This window comes from Myzus persicae, unplaced genomic scaffold (assembly GCF_001856785.1).
Source record: "Myzus persicae strain clone G006 unplaced genomic scaffold, MPER_G0061.0, whole genome shotgun sequence".
NCBI lineage: Eukaryota > Metazoa > Arthropoda > Insecta > Hemiptera > Aphididae > Myzus > Myzus persicae.
In genome coordinates, this window is record NW_019102814.1 from 262020 (window position 1) to 276860 (window position 14841).

Genomic DNA, 14841 nt, shown 5'->3' on the forward strand with positions numbered 1-14841 from the left:
CCTAGTTATACATAATAATGTAGAATTGATTTACCATTTTTGACCATAATATCTAAAATACTTGATAAATGTAAAAAAAAAAATAGAAAATATTAATTTTTATATACCATAGGTAACAACAATTTATTTTCAAAAAATCAATGTGGATTTTTAAATGTTCATCTAATGATGTATAATTTTTTATTATTGTAATTTATGATAAATTAGAGTGTAACTTCAAAGTTCTAGGATTATTTTTAGATATAAAAAAAAACATTTTACAGTGTAAACCATAATATAGGTAGGTACCTACTATTAAGATGCATTATTATATTGGTTAAAGATGCAAAATGTATTAAAATCCTACTTAACTAATAGAATGCAAAGGTAGAATAAATAATTCTGTAAGTGCAGCACTAAAAATTATACATGGTTCCTCGAGGTACTGTTCTTGGACCTCTTTTGTTTATTATATAGGTAAAGGCGTACAACTGAATCTTGGTATTAATACTGAAATAATTTGTTAAGATGATGATACTATGATAAAATTGTAGTTTCATTGTTTACAAATGATAATAATTGTATTATATATATTGACATTGGTTTGTAAACAACCTATTAGAACTAATCTAATCCAAATATATTTACTTGAGTTAATCAATTATTAACAGTTCAGAATTAAAAATACGAGCGTATTAATTTAAATGTCAACATAATTATTATAGTAATTGTATAATTTTAGAAAATACAAATTATATTAAATATTTAGGCCACAAATTAAATTGTAAATTTAAATGGAACTGTCGTGCAACAATAAAGTATTATTTATTTATCTTGATGTATTCCCTCAGTTTTTTTATGTTTTGATATGCGTCGAATATTTAACTTTAAACATAATTTCTAGTCAACTTGTCAACTATTAGTTAGGTATAGTATGCATAAATATAAATATATACATTAAATTTTAACACCAAAACTCTACATTCAGGGTTGCAAATAAAAAAAATTGGTAATATCCAACCTAAAAAACTATTTGAAGACTTGAATGTCCTCAATATAGAGCTCCTATACCTAAAAACTATCACTATACATCTGAAGAACCATAATCAGTTGGATTCTATAAGCCATGGGGTCAACACCAGATATGCAGCTAGTAATTTTTTCTCTAGACAGGCTCACAAAAACTAGCTGCTGAAAAGTTTTCTGTGGACCACAATACTTAACTTAATGCCCAGTGATATGGCCAGTAAGTCTGTACCCATTTTCAAAAAAAAAATTTCCCGCTGGTTCCAATATGAATATGATGTGTCTATAACTTAATATTTGTATGTAACATACTAAATAATGCTGTTACTGAAATTATTTGTATGAGTTATTTATGAAAAACTACTTATTTATCTTCACATAAAAATGCTCCTATATCAATAAGAATTATTTAGTAAACTAAGATAACTCTGGGCCTCCACACGAGTTTTTCTCAGTGAGGCACAGCAATTTTTTGATATTAATTTAAATAAAAAATAAAATATTAAGAATGCTTGATTATTCTTTTATAAATTTAAAAATAATGTAGCCAATGTTTCTCGCATACGTAACACACATTTCAAATCATTCTATTTCAGTGCCAATTCAACTATGCAAAATACTTGAAACCAGAATCTAAAATGTTGATCATATAAATGAGCTAAAATTGCATACAAAAATTAATTCATGATGTGTATAAATAATGTAGTTTGATAATTTTTTTAATTAGTAATAATAACAACACTATAGAAACCAAATTATGTATTAAAAACAGTTGTAAGATTATACTACATTTTGATTTTGTAGTAACTTCATAGTTCTATTATTTTGTTGTATTATTAAAATCACCACGTTCATCCTTTCCAATTTGATTTTGAAATAACATGTTCATGTCAATGTATGTTATCGTTAGCTCATTGTTAATATACGAAACATTATAGACAATAAACATATTGTAAAACTATACGACTATTTATTATTGCAGACGCTTTTACAGGTTTGTAAAGTAACATTCTTTTTTTAATGACACCTAAAACGGTGATGTGTGTTCAAAATAAATGTATAAAATATTTTTGAATAGCATAGAAAATTGTTATTACTTAAGATGCATTTTAAGTACACCATTACATTGTTCAATGAAGCTTTGAGTTCCAGAAAGAAATTTGTATCCTGTTGAAATATTCCTCTGCTTAATCCTTGCAGAATGTGCTATTGTGTTCTAGCAGTATAAGAGTTTTTTTTTAATGTTTTAATTTAACTAGTTATAGTTTTTTCACACTTTCCTTACCAAATCTTGCAACCAAATAAAAATTTGAGTAAAAATACTTTAAAAGCATAATTTAAATTTAAATTACACATCATTATATTAATTATGGATGGATATGCATTATTTGTCTATTTTCACGAGTGTATCATACATGCATAGACAGGTGTAGGTCGAGGGAGGCTAACTTTTTTCATACTGTGACAAATTCATAAAATAACAAATAGAGATGTGCTATAAAAAATTAAAAAAATGTTTATTATATAAATTCCTTAAATTTCTTAAATTCAAATTCTTAATACATTTTCTTATATTTAATTTAAATTTAAATAGTATTAAATACATTAAAATAATTAAGTTTAAATTGATAACAGTTTTTTTAAATAATTGAAAAAAACTCTATAGTCATAAAATGCACTTAAATTATATTTTTATAACAATATAAAAAATTGTTTTTTTCTTATAAATGAGAATGTTTTATACTTTGTAAACTACTATAGGTTAGGTAAGGTAAATCCTATTTATTGAAAACAATTTAAATGAGTAGGTATGCATATCAAATTATATGTTATTCTATTAGATGTGAATGTGATATACAATAATATTAAATGCCCGTCAGGTTGGCCACCTCTGACATAGATATATTTAAATTGTATTTACAGTAGAGTCCCGCTAATCCAGACAATCTATATTTCTTACTTTAGTATTCATGAATGATGTTTATGTTTGGGAATACCCATGATTAAGATATTATCGTTTTGATTACATATGTATTATTTTTTCAAGTGAGTTCAGTCTATTTTCTTTAAATTTGTATTGATGCGTGTACATAATATGTAATACATGCATCATTAAAAATAACAATAATAATGTGCAATGTAAAATTGTAAATCAATAAAAATTGAATTTGTATAAATACATAAAGTGTTTTATGTATTTTATTAGTAAGTTAAAAAAAACATCATTCTGTTTAACCTGGATTTTTGATAATTCGGATCGAGCCCAGTCCAATCTAGTCCGGATTAGCGAGACTCTACTGTAATTGTATACACAATTTAAACTGTAGATGAATGCACTTGGAATTCAAAAATGTTAATCTGTTTGAATTTTGAAAACACTTGCCTTTGCCTTCCCTGTGTTGATATTTGAATCACTGTTCAATTATTACATTAAAGTAGTCATTAGTTCCAATCAAGTTATTTTGGACGGTCTTGAAGTATGTTTTCTTCATAGGATATAGAATCAGGGAAAATTAATTTCATATTGTACTAACAGTTTGTGTTTGTTATACTTATTATAAAAATATTTTTGATTTTGTTATAGGTAAATAGTTTATTTTAAAGTTGATAAATGAAAATTAATCATAATAAAATTCTTTGTAAAAATAAAGTTACAAGTTCAATAGTTGATTTTGACATCATATACTTATCATATATATGTCCAAAGTTATTAATAATATTTAGATGTCTAATTAATAAATAATAAATAGTAAGAATTGAAAATTTATTATTTTAATATAAATTATATAAATTATTGAGTTTACATTTAAACACTAAGTTTTATTTATGAATATTCTTTTTAATAAAAATTATTTAAATAGTAGGTAAGTACTAATATTTCCAATACTTTCAATATTTAATAGACTTATTGAGACGAGACTACTTCTTCAAGCAGCTATATTATTACATACTAATACAAATTAAAGCACATTATACCTGATGGCTTATAAAAGAAAGATCAAATGTAATACTGACACAATAGTAACATTCAGTCTTAAAATTGTAATTTTTTTGAGATTTTTTTTGGTTTTTAAACATTTGTTTCAAGTACTATTTATACAACGATTAATTATAATAATCGCTATACCGTTATTCTTGTTTTTGAGTTTATCTGGTATCTTAGCTCTTAGATTTTTTGCTCATTTCATTTTTAAAACCTAGCTTCCTTTTAGCATGATTTTTTGTTTTGTCTTCAATTTCTAACTTTTTGGGCATATATATAAGTTTTGTAATCTTTCCTTTTCTTATAATTTCTTCATTTTTCACATTTTTATCTTGTAACTCTAGTTTTATAAACGGCTTAATGTCTTCTTGTAATATCTCTGAACCTGATTGTTGTAGATCAATAATGGGATGAGTTAAATTTTCTTCTGTTTTTCTCACATTTTTATCTTGTAATTCTTGTTTTATAAACGCTTTAATGTCTTCTTGTGATATCTCTGAACCTGATTGTTGTAGATCAATAATGAGATGAGTTAAACTTCCTTCTGTTTTTTTCACATTTTTATCTTGTAATTCTTGTTTTATAAACGGTTTAATGTCTTCTTGTGATATCTCTGAAGCTGATTGTTGTAGATCAATAATGGGATAAGTTAAATTTCCTTCTGTTTTTCTCACATTTTTATCTTGTAATTCTTGTTTTATAAACGGTTTAATGTCTTCTTGTGATATCTCTGAAGCTGATTGTTGTAGATCAATAATGGGATAAGTTAAATTTCCTTCTGTTTTTCTCACATTTTTATCTTGTAATTCTTGTTTTATAAACGGTTTAATGTCCTCTTGTGATATCTCTGAAGCTGATTGTTGTAAATCAATAATGTGACGAGTTAAGCTTCCTTCTGTTGTCACATGAGGAGTAATGTCAATATTATTCACTGGTTCTTCAGTCATGCTATTATTTGGCTCTCTTATTACATAATCTATTGATTCTTCATCATCATTATCAATTAACCTATCGTCAGTATCTGCAAAAACTGCTGGCATAAATTCATCTCGTTTTAAAGGCCAAATTCCTGATAAAGAAAATCCGTTAATAATGTTTTGAGGCGTAGCAGCACTAACTAATGCACTTGCACTAGATGATACTAAAGGCACATCATGTGTTCTTAATGCCATCTCTGGATTATTTTGTAACCAGACTGCCATATTTTCTTTCAAAAATTGACTAAATGGTGTAAACACAGATGTGTTCAATGGTTGAAGTTTGTGGAAACAGTTAGGTGGGAATGATAATAATAAAATGCCTGCTTCCCTGCAAAAATCAATCACTGGTAAATACAAGTGAGATACATGATTGTCAAGTAGAATAAGAACTTTATTATCAACTGAAGGTCTGACATATTTGGCAAATGTCTTCAAAAGCTTCAAGAACTCAACTCCTTGCACACAATTTAAATTATTAGCAGTCTTAGAAATTGTATACATGGGAGGAATAACGTTGCCTGCTGCATTTATAGCTAAGCACATGGTAATTGAGCTACTTTTGCCACTTTTGATTGCTTTAATATTAAGTTTATTTCCTCGAGATGCCACTATTTTTCTTGTCTTTTGAAAATATGTAATCTTTATTTCATCCATGTTGTAAACATCATGTGCTTGAAATTTGTATTTTAATAAAATTGACTCATATTTATCCATAAAATGTTTGAAGTTTGCTGGGTTGAAATGATTAGCTCTTGATATCTTAGTCACTTTTGCGAGATAGCTGGACACTGATGGGTTTCTTTTTAAATAGTCTGTAATCCAATCAGGACCTGCTTCTTTATTGTGTTTCCAACTTTTTGGTACTGTTAAATCAAGTTTGACTGCGAATTCATAAGCTAGTTGTCGAATATTTCTATTATTTAAACCAAAATACATATCTGCGGAAATTTTCACGTAGTCTGCAAGTTGTTTTTCTTGAAAGTCGTCAAATATTTTATTATATGGTTGGTAACCGAATGCTGGAAGACAACTACCTGTTTCCCTATGAAGTTTAAATTTTTTTAGGTACCTGTTTAAAGTCACATGGTTAATATTGAATTTTGCAGCTACAGCTCTTTCTGACATATTAAGATTGTCCAAACATAGTTGTGCTGCTTTTTGCATTGTGCTCTCCGATGTAGTACCTCTATTTGTGGTTTTTTCGCGATTACGAGGCATCTTGTCAACTATAGTAAGAGAAAAAATAAGTAAAATATGTAAATTAAAATAATTGCAACAAATTATAGTAATATTAAGCAATGTAATAAGTATATTCTATAACAATATTGATCCATACATTTTTTTAAATGATAAAATGATAAACTCACCTGAAAACTTTTTTGTTGATGAATAATAGTCTCAAGCAATATGGTAAAAAAATGTAAACAAACATTGACGGTTAAAAAAAATTATAAAAAAAATATTCATCCGTCAATATCAATTGTTCCTTGTTTATTTCGTAAGATATTTTACAAACGTAACTGATAACAAGAACAAGACACAACAAAGAAAACAAGAAAAAAAGCGGGGAATAGAAGCCCGGGAAAAATTATCCTTGATTTGTTATTTCAACACAGAAAAATTATAGTCAGACCAAAATGATAAATTTAGGTATGCATGAGCATACTCTACACTTCCTCAAATGTTCTACTTAGAATATCCTTTGTATTAAAAATAAAGTAGGTATGTATTTATAATACCCAATAACTTCTCTAATATTCTACCAAAAAGTATTACACTTTTGAACCCGATCTTAACAGCAAACATGAATACGAATCTTTCGATAGAAATTGAAAAATATTTAACAGTCTCTAAATTAGGCGTTAGGTAGGTACCTATACTGTGAATATCTAATTAATGTATTATTACATTTTATTATGTAGTGAAAACATATTACCTAATCCTAATTGAATTAAATCAAATAAAACTATAGTGAAAACTGAAAACGGATAAAGTGAAAAATCAATAATCATAGAAAATAGAATACAAAATTAATCGCTTAAGTGTGTACTATGTGTAGCGGTATTGAGGGACTGCATTAATTAGCATTAGAATTATTATGTAATAAAAGTATAATAAACGGTAGGCGCCCACCAACATTCCTTCATATTGTGTAGGTATGGTAATTTTGTACTCGTAGTCTATACAGACTATAGGTAGGACTGGTGGAACACTGTCCATGAGGGACTTAACGACCGAGGAAGTACTTAACCAAATGCCTAAATTATAAATTATTGTTTACACGCATCAGCTCCAGCCTGTTAACGCATGATATATGTGATAAACTGATAACTATAAATCTGAAATACGGAGAGTTTTGAAAACGATACGTAATAATTACCTAAGTAGTTACTGCTATATTATTTTCAATTGATCAGGCATATTTATTGATTTTGCTTTTGTACATTCGAAAGACTGTTCGATTGCTTCGAACACATTAATTGCAAGTTCAAATCATACAACAGTTTATTTGAACATCGATCCTATGTTGTTGCTACCCGCCTAGGGATAAATCAAAAATGAGTAGTTTTCGATTTAAAAATCCTGGTAAGTTTTCTATTTATTATTTAGTTGCTCTGATTTCAACATGAGGTTTACTATTTTGGTTAGCTAAATGTAGAGTTGCGTTTTTGTGAAAAACCATAATTCCCTGTTTTCCATTATCGTTATCTCAATTTTAAGATTTAGCTGATTAATTTTCAACAATAAAAAACTAATCACTGCATGAATATCAAATGTAGACAACTTGAAAATAGCAGCAGCCATAATTATTAATTAATTACTAATGAAATCACTGTTCAAGTAGAATTTGTGACTAGTAACTTGAAAGAAAAGCTTAAACAGTATTGTGGAACAATTTGAGTAGGAAATTTCTTTGTAATTGTAGTGGTGCAGCCTACAGATTGTGGCGTACAAGATGAAAGATGACAAGGTGTAAATAATTCCTAAGTTCATTTTGAATATTATGAATATAGACTTTATTTGACATGTATAACTGATAGAATATTTTATAACACTGAAATTTATCAGAGAGTCGACTGGCGCAAAGGTGCTTGTTCTGGCTCTAGTAAATCACGTTTGAATATCGGGTGGCTGGGTCCCTATTTTATAGGCCTAATCTACACTCCTCTTCTATGGATAAGATAGCTCTGACCCCGTTTACTATTGCACGTGTGCGTACAAGTTCCAGGAAACGGTCCCTTCCTACGCGGTTGTCGATGTCGATATCTTGTATTATATTATTTAATGGATATTTATTATAATAGAACAATATTATATTACATTCATTATAATTTGATACGCGGCAATGTTTCTAGTTTTTTTATCTCCATATGTCTTTCGCAACGCAATTTCGTTTGTCGAGTTCTCAGAATTACTCACACAATGACTTTAGTTATTATCCTAATTATGTCAAGGCGCTTTCCCGGATTCAATCACATTCTAGTGTGAACAATCTCATGTGTTCCCCTGCCGATCTTAAGTATTTACGTATATGGTGGGACGTCAGTACATAGCACAATCCAATGCTGCTTACTTTTTAATTGTTTCTCTTATTATTAATTTGTGTTCATTTTTATATTAACATTTTTTATTACAGATGAAAAACCAGGATATGGAGAAGAAGATTCCAACTTCGAATCTGCTATATCTTCCTCATTTGTTTATAATCCATACATGTCATTGGATTTACAAAGCCAAAGAAATAAATTACCTATAACCAAATATCGAAATGAAGTTTTGTATCTTTGTGAAAAGTTTCAAACATTAATATTAGTCGGATCTACAGGAAGTGGAAAAAGTACTCAGGTGTCTCAAGTATGTTTAATTTTATTTACTCAAATAAACAAATATATAATTTTTACTCTAATGTTTGGATATCATATTTTTAAAACAATCATAAATTTGTACTAATTGTTGATTTATTTAATAAAATTAAAAATAATAATAATCATTTTATAATATAATTTCTTTTACTAAAAACTCTTTCTTAGTTACTGTATTCTTTTTTCAAATACCTTTTTTTAAAAGAATTCATTTCATGAATTATGTAATTAATGTTAGTTTTTTTCCGTATTTTATCAATATAAAATTATTTACAGATGCTTTTAGATAGTGGATTATGTCAATGTGACAAATCAATTGTAATTACTGAGCCCCGGAAAATAAGTGCCATAACATTAGCTACTCGAGTAGCACAAGAACAAAAAACTAATCTGGGTCAACTAGTAGGCTATTCAGTTAGATTTGATAACTGTAGTCAACCAAGTACAAAAATTAAAGTAAGTTTTTCATGTCTTATGATATTAATTATATTTTGCTTACATATTAACACAAATTATTTTATGAATAGTATATCACTGAAGGTATTCTTTTGAATGAGATGATGAGCAATCCTTTATTAGTTAATTATTCTGTTATAATATTAGATGAAATACATGAAAGAAGTTTGATGACTGATATTTTAATGGGACTAATTAAAAAAGTTTTGAAAGTTTGTATACATTTAAATCTAATTTTTTAATTGTAATTATTTATTATTTTGCTATACACATTTGTTTAAATATTAATTTCAGAAACGACCAACTTTAAGACTCATAATACTATCAGCCACTTTGGATTCTTCACAACTTAAATCGTATTTTAATTTAAATCAAAGCAATGACCCTGCTAATGATACTGCAACTGTTTTGGGTATTGAAGGAAGATCCTACCCTACAAAAATCTATTATATAAAAGGTGATATTTTTGAACATATAACATTCTATTTTGGTACCTGATAAATTGTAATAAATTGGTTTTTTTTTAGACCCAACACCAAATTATATAGATGAATCAATTAATACAGTATTGAAAATTCAACAAGGTGGCTCACCAGGTGATATTTTGGTGTTTTTAACAGGGAAAGAAGAAATCATGCAAGCAGTTAACACATTGGATGATTACAATATTAAGAATGCTAATGAAAAGTACTTATATATTTTAACTTATTATTAAGAAAACGCTACCCATGCGTTTGTTGTCTCTATCTTAAAAATGTATAACATAGCAAATTTTCTTTTACTAGTTTCAATAGTGTGTTCTTAGTTTTGATATTAAAGTGAATTGACCTATGATCTAACTTTTAGGTAAGAACATTATCTGTGTTTAAGATTCAGAAATTGTATTCCCTTTTTTAATTTTCTAGAGGTATATAAGCATTTTTAGTTGGTGTTATTTCACATACCTATATCTTGCGTGGAAATTAAAATATCGATAAAATCGCAGACACTTCAGTAAAGATAATGTTCTTACCTAAAAGTTTGATAATAAGTGAATATAATGCTCCAATATCAAAACTAACAATACACTATTGAAACTAATGAAAGAAAATTTGATAAGTTGTTCATGTGTAAGACACAGACAACAAATGCATGTGTAGCGACCTCTTATTATATTTACCTTAGTTATTTATAACTTTATTAGTATTTTAATTTTAATATTTAAGAATTTTAAATTTACTATTCTTATTAGAAAAGTTTTTACATTTGAAATAAATTTTTACTTATTTTTAAAATTATTGTTGGGTATAAATTATTTGAAACATAATATATTTTTTATTTTAAGTATAATATAACTATTAATAACGATTTCTAAGTCCACATATCATTTTGTTTTTGTTATTTCATTTCTGTTTGATTAGGTTAAATTAAAAAGGTACATAAGTGTTGTTAATGTTATTCTAATTCTAATGAGAAATATTACTCCTACAAACCAAAATACATGAATTATTGATTGGTTAGTTAATACTCGGTTAATTATATATATAAAAAAACGTGATCTTCTTAGTCAAAGTGATCGAGTTAATTTTTCTATACTTTAGATGTTAGGTCAGTTGAGAAATAATGCCTAATACTGAAGCTCCAAATTTTTAACAACATTTTATGTTTACCAAACCATTAATAAGTAAATTATTATTTATTAAATATAGGCTCTTATCAAATGTTATTAATTTGCATTTGTTCATTTAGTTATACTTCTATTTCTTTAAACTATACTCACATATTATATTTATAAGTTATAACTAATAACTGAGTTTGAAATAGTCCTATATTCAAATTATGTTTTTTTGTATTTTAATCTTTAATATTTTTTTATTTTTCACAGAATTAAACTTCTTCCTATTCCTATGCACGGTACCTTAACTAATGACGAACAACTCAAAGCCTTTCGTCCAGCACCTAGAGGATACAGAAAAGTAGTTTTTTCAACTAATGTTGCAGAGACATCGGTTACAATTTCTGGAATTGTTTATGGTAAATTCAACATTTTAAATATATCAAAAATATTGTGCAATTATAGTGTATAGGTATAAGTGTATAAATATATAATATAATAGTATAAACTTATCCAATCAAACCAGTTCTGAAAAATCTTCTTAGAAGATAATTAAATTTAACAAATATAAATTAAGTAATAAGAAGTTATTGATATATAAATTTAAATAAATATTTACAATTTAAAAAAAGATTTCTTGGAAAACTATAGAATAAGTTAGATGTATGTATTTAAGGTAGATTAATATAATACATTAGTCCATAATAATTTTTATATAATCCTGAAGAATTTAAATTCATTTTATTGAATTTTAAATATACTCAAGACCATATTTTCAAATTTTGCCCTCATTAGAAAAACATAATTTTGTGTCTCCACGGGATACTCTTTAAGTAGTACAAAAATATTATAGGAATTTAAAATTAAAATGGTCTAATTGTATTTAAAAATGTTAAACATCAGTTTTCGAATAACTGCATTATTAAAAAATAAAAAAGGGGTAGGCACTGCTATGCTTGGTAAATAATACCTTGTATACACATGAGACATGAATGCCATTAACTCTCTTAATTAGGTCATAACTTCCCCATATTAAATATTATTGAAAATGATATTTATTTTCTTCGAATTCATTATTATTAGACCAAAATTATGTAATTTTATCTTTGAATTGATGGATGGTAATAATTTATATGTAAATTTAAATAAATTGAAAGTTTTAGGTTATTACCTAAAAATATTTATTGAAAGTCTAAACATTCCTATAGTTTAATTTATTGTTGAGTTTGTAATATACATAAATTATGCATGATACTCTGACACTCTGTACAATTTATAAGTTGCATATCATCATATTTTTATATTTATTGAGGAAGTACCTACTGCCATTGTAACACTATTGTTATGTTTTGTTATATTACAGCAATGATAAATCAAATTTAAATATTTATGTAATTATTATTATCACTAACTTCACTAATGTCTTGTATTTATAGTTATTGATTGTGGATTTGTTAAACTAAAGTGGTTTAATTCTAAGTTTGGTGCTGATTCATTAATAACTGTTCCTATATCAAAAGCTTCAGCAGTTCAAAGAGCTGGCCGTGCAGGAAGAGAACGACCTGGTAAAGTATATAGGTACATGACAATTTATAATATTTAAACAGTAAATGCTATCTCATATTAATTTTCTTATATACATTACTTTTTAGATTATACACTAAAGAAGCCTATCAAAATTTGATAAACGCCACTCCTCCGGAAATGATGAGATCTGATTTAACTGATGTAACTTTGCAGCTTAAAGGCATTTATATTAATAATGTTTTAAGATTTCCTTTCCTAAGTCCACCCCCAGCTAAAAATCTTCTATATGCTATGGAAATGTTAAAAGCTTTAGAAGCAATTGACAACATTGGGAATCTAACAGATTCATTTGGAACTATTATGGCTGAATTACCATTACCAGCAAAACATTCAAGAATATTATTGAAGTCTGCTGAAATGGGTTGTTCTTCAGAAATTATATCTATATTAGCTATGCTTCAACTTCAAGATGCATTTGTACGTCCAAAGTATGGAGCTACAATACAAAAAGCTAAAATACAACATAGGAATTTTGAAGTTGCCGAGGGAGATTTACTTACTTTATTAAATATTTACAATGGATTTGAAAAAAATCAATATAGTCAACCATGGTGTCATCGATTTTTTATAAATTATAATGGATTATGCAAAGCACGTAAAATCCGTTCACATTTAATAGATTTAATGAGGACATCAAAAATTCCACTTAAATCTTGTAAAGGTGAATGTATTTTTTTTAAACAAATTTTTATAATAATAAATAATTTTTTTTTTATGTTATAGGAAATACACGAATTATTATAAAGAGCATTGCATCCGGACTTTTTAAAAATGCTGCTTATTTACATTATACTGGAGTATATAGATCAGTTGGTCTTGATGAAGATCTTTATTTTCATCCTAAGTCTGTTCTGAATTATGTAAATCAACCACAATGGTAAACTATATGTCATGTTTTATTTTAGAAAATTGTTTAAATTTACATTTAAAGAGAATACACATTACAAAAAATAGGTTGAAACTTGTAGTAGGCATGTCAAATTGTTACATGGTTTGTACAGATAAAAATAATTTCGCTGTTCAATATATGGAATATTGTGAAAATGTCTTTGTGATATCATTATTCAGTATTCTATAATTTCTTTATTCTATTATTAGATTGTCTATTTAAACTAGTTAACTTTTTGTTAATGTTAAATGTTTATTCTCACATCAATGTTCTAAAAAAGCATTTTAACTTCAGTATTACTGAAATGAGTTCTGTTTATTATAATGGGTAATAACTAATAAGTAATAACTCATATACTCTTAAGTACAATTATTTAGTTAAATTAAAAACCAAGCGTTACAATATTACTTATTCATAAGTACTTACTATTTTCTTTTAATCATAACATTAAATTGTATAGTTGAAATATTTAATAGTGACGTCCTTACAAATAGTATCAATAGATATATATTGACTATTATTAATTTTTGTTTTAATCATCAAATGAGTGTTTTGAAGCAAGCAGATATTTAACTTATGATGTGCTTATACAATATTAAATCAAATAAAAATTAAGATTTTTATGAAACCTAAAATATAATATACTTAGAGTTTATATTTTAAACCATATTTAAGTATTATTAGTATTCTAATCTATTTAGCTTATAATCATAATATCATTTCTGAAGTATTTTTTCAGTTATGCAAATAAAATAATTATTAATTATGTGTTTTTTTTTTTTTAGGGTCCTGTATGATGAACTTCTGGAAACTACAAAAACTTACATAAAAAATTTAGTTGAAATAACACCATCGTTATTATTAGAAGTAGCTCCTCATTATTTTTCTACGCCAACATTATAAAATAGAATATTATTTGATAATAGTGACATTTTTATTAGTTAATAGGTAAATTTAAGTAATTTAAATTAAATATTTTCTTTAACTATATCAATTTTGTGAATATATATCATGTTTATTAATTATAATAACAAATGATTTAAAATTATACATTTTATATGGTTTATTAGTATGATTTTTATGATAAAATGTATTTTTTCTAATTAATTTACATTATTTTCTTTTAACTTTTAAGTATTATTACTACTTTAAGATTTTATTAGACATTAGAGTATTAATATTGAGATTTTAACAGACTGAATATAAAGACTACATGAATTTTAGTTGACACACATATTTGTTAACTGATCTTTTAAATAAAATGCCCGAAAAATAAAAAACTAATCATTTATTTGTTTAAATTTATACCATTAACTTAAGATAAAACTAACAATTAACTGAAAATATCATGATATCATAATATGTTTAGTTTTAACGATTGATGGATTATCTGGTTCTTACAAATCAAATGATGTATTCTATACTTTAAAATTATAAACTGGATTAGGTCATGCACTGAATATTGGCAAATTGTACACAAAGTA

General features: G+C 26.2%; 2 protein-coding genes across 2 annotated transcripts; one reads left to right on the forward strand and one right to left on the reverse strand.

Annotated features, from left to right (window-relative positions):
* Nucleotides 1–3818: 3818 nt before the first annotated feature.
* On the reverse strand, nucleotides 3819–6994 carry LOC111033144. Its single transcript, XM_022313745.1, has 2 exons — nucleotides 6336–6994; nucleotides 3819–6194 (listed from the first exon to the last, which is right to left on the reverse strand). The coding sequence occupies exon 2, from the start codon at nucleotides 6184–6186 to the stop codon at nucleotides 4165–4167; it is 2022 nt and encodes a 673-aa protein (XP_022169437.1). The 5' UTR covers nucleotides 6187–6194; nucleotides 6336–6994; the 3' UTR covers nucleotides 3819–4164.
* Nucleotides 6995–7291: 297 nt separating this feature from the next.
* On the forward strand, nucleotides 7292–14648 carry LOC111033143 (probable ATP-dependent RNA helicase DHX35). Its single transcript, XM_022313744.1, has 11 exons — nucleotides 7292–7554; nucleotides 8606–8823; nucleotides 9108–9287; nucleotides 9359–9499; nucleotides 9582–9744; nucleotides 9815–9974; nucleotides 11152–11300; nucleotides 12318–12459; nucleotides 12534–13129; nucleotides 13192–13345; nucleotides 14143–14648. The coding sequence occupies exons 1-11, from the start codon at nucleotides 7527–7529 to the stop codon at nucleotides 14258–14260; spliced, it is 2049 nt and encodes a 682-aa protein (XP_022169436.1). The 5' UTR covers nucleotides 7292–7526; the 3' UTR covers nucleotides 14261–14648.
* Nucleotides 14649–14841: the final 193 nt, after the last annotated feature.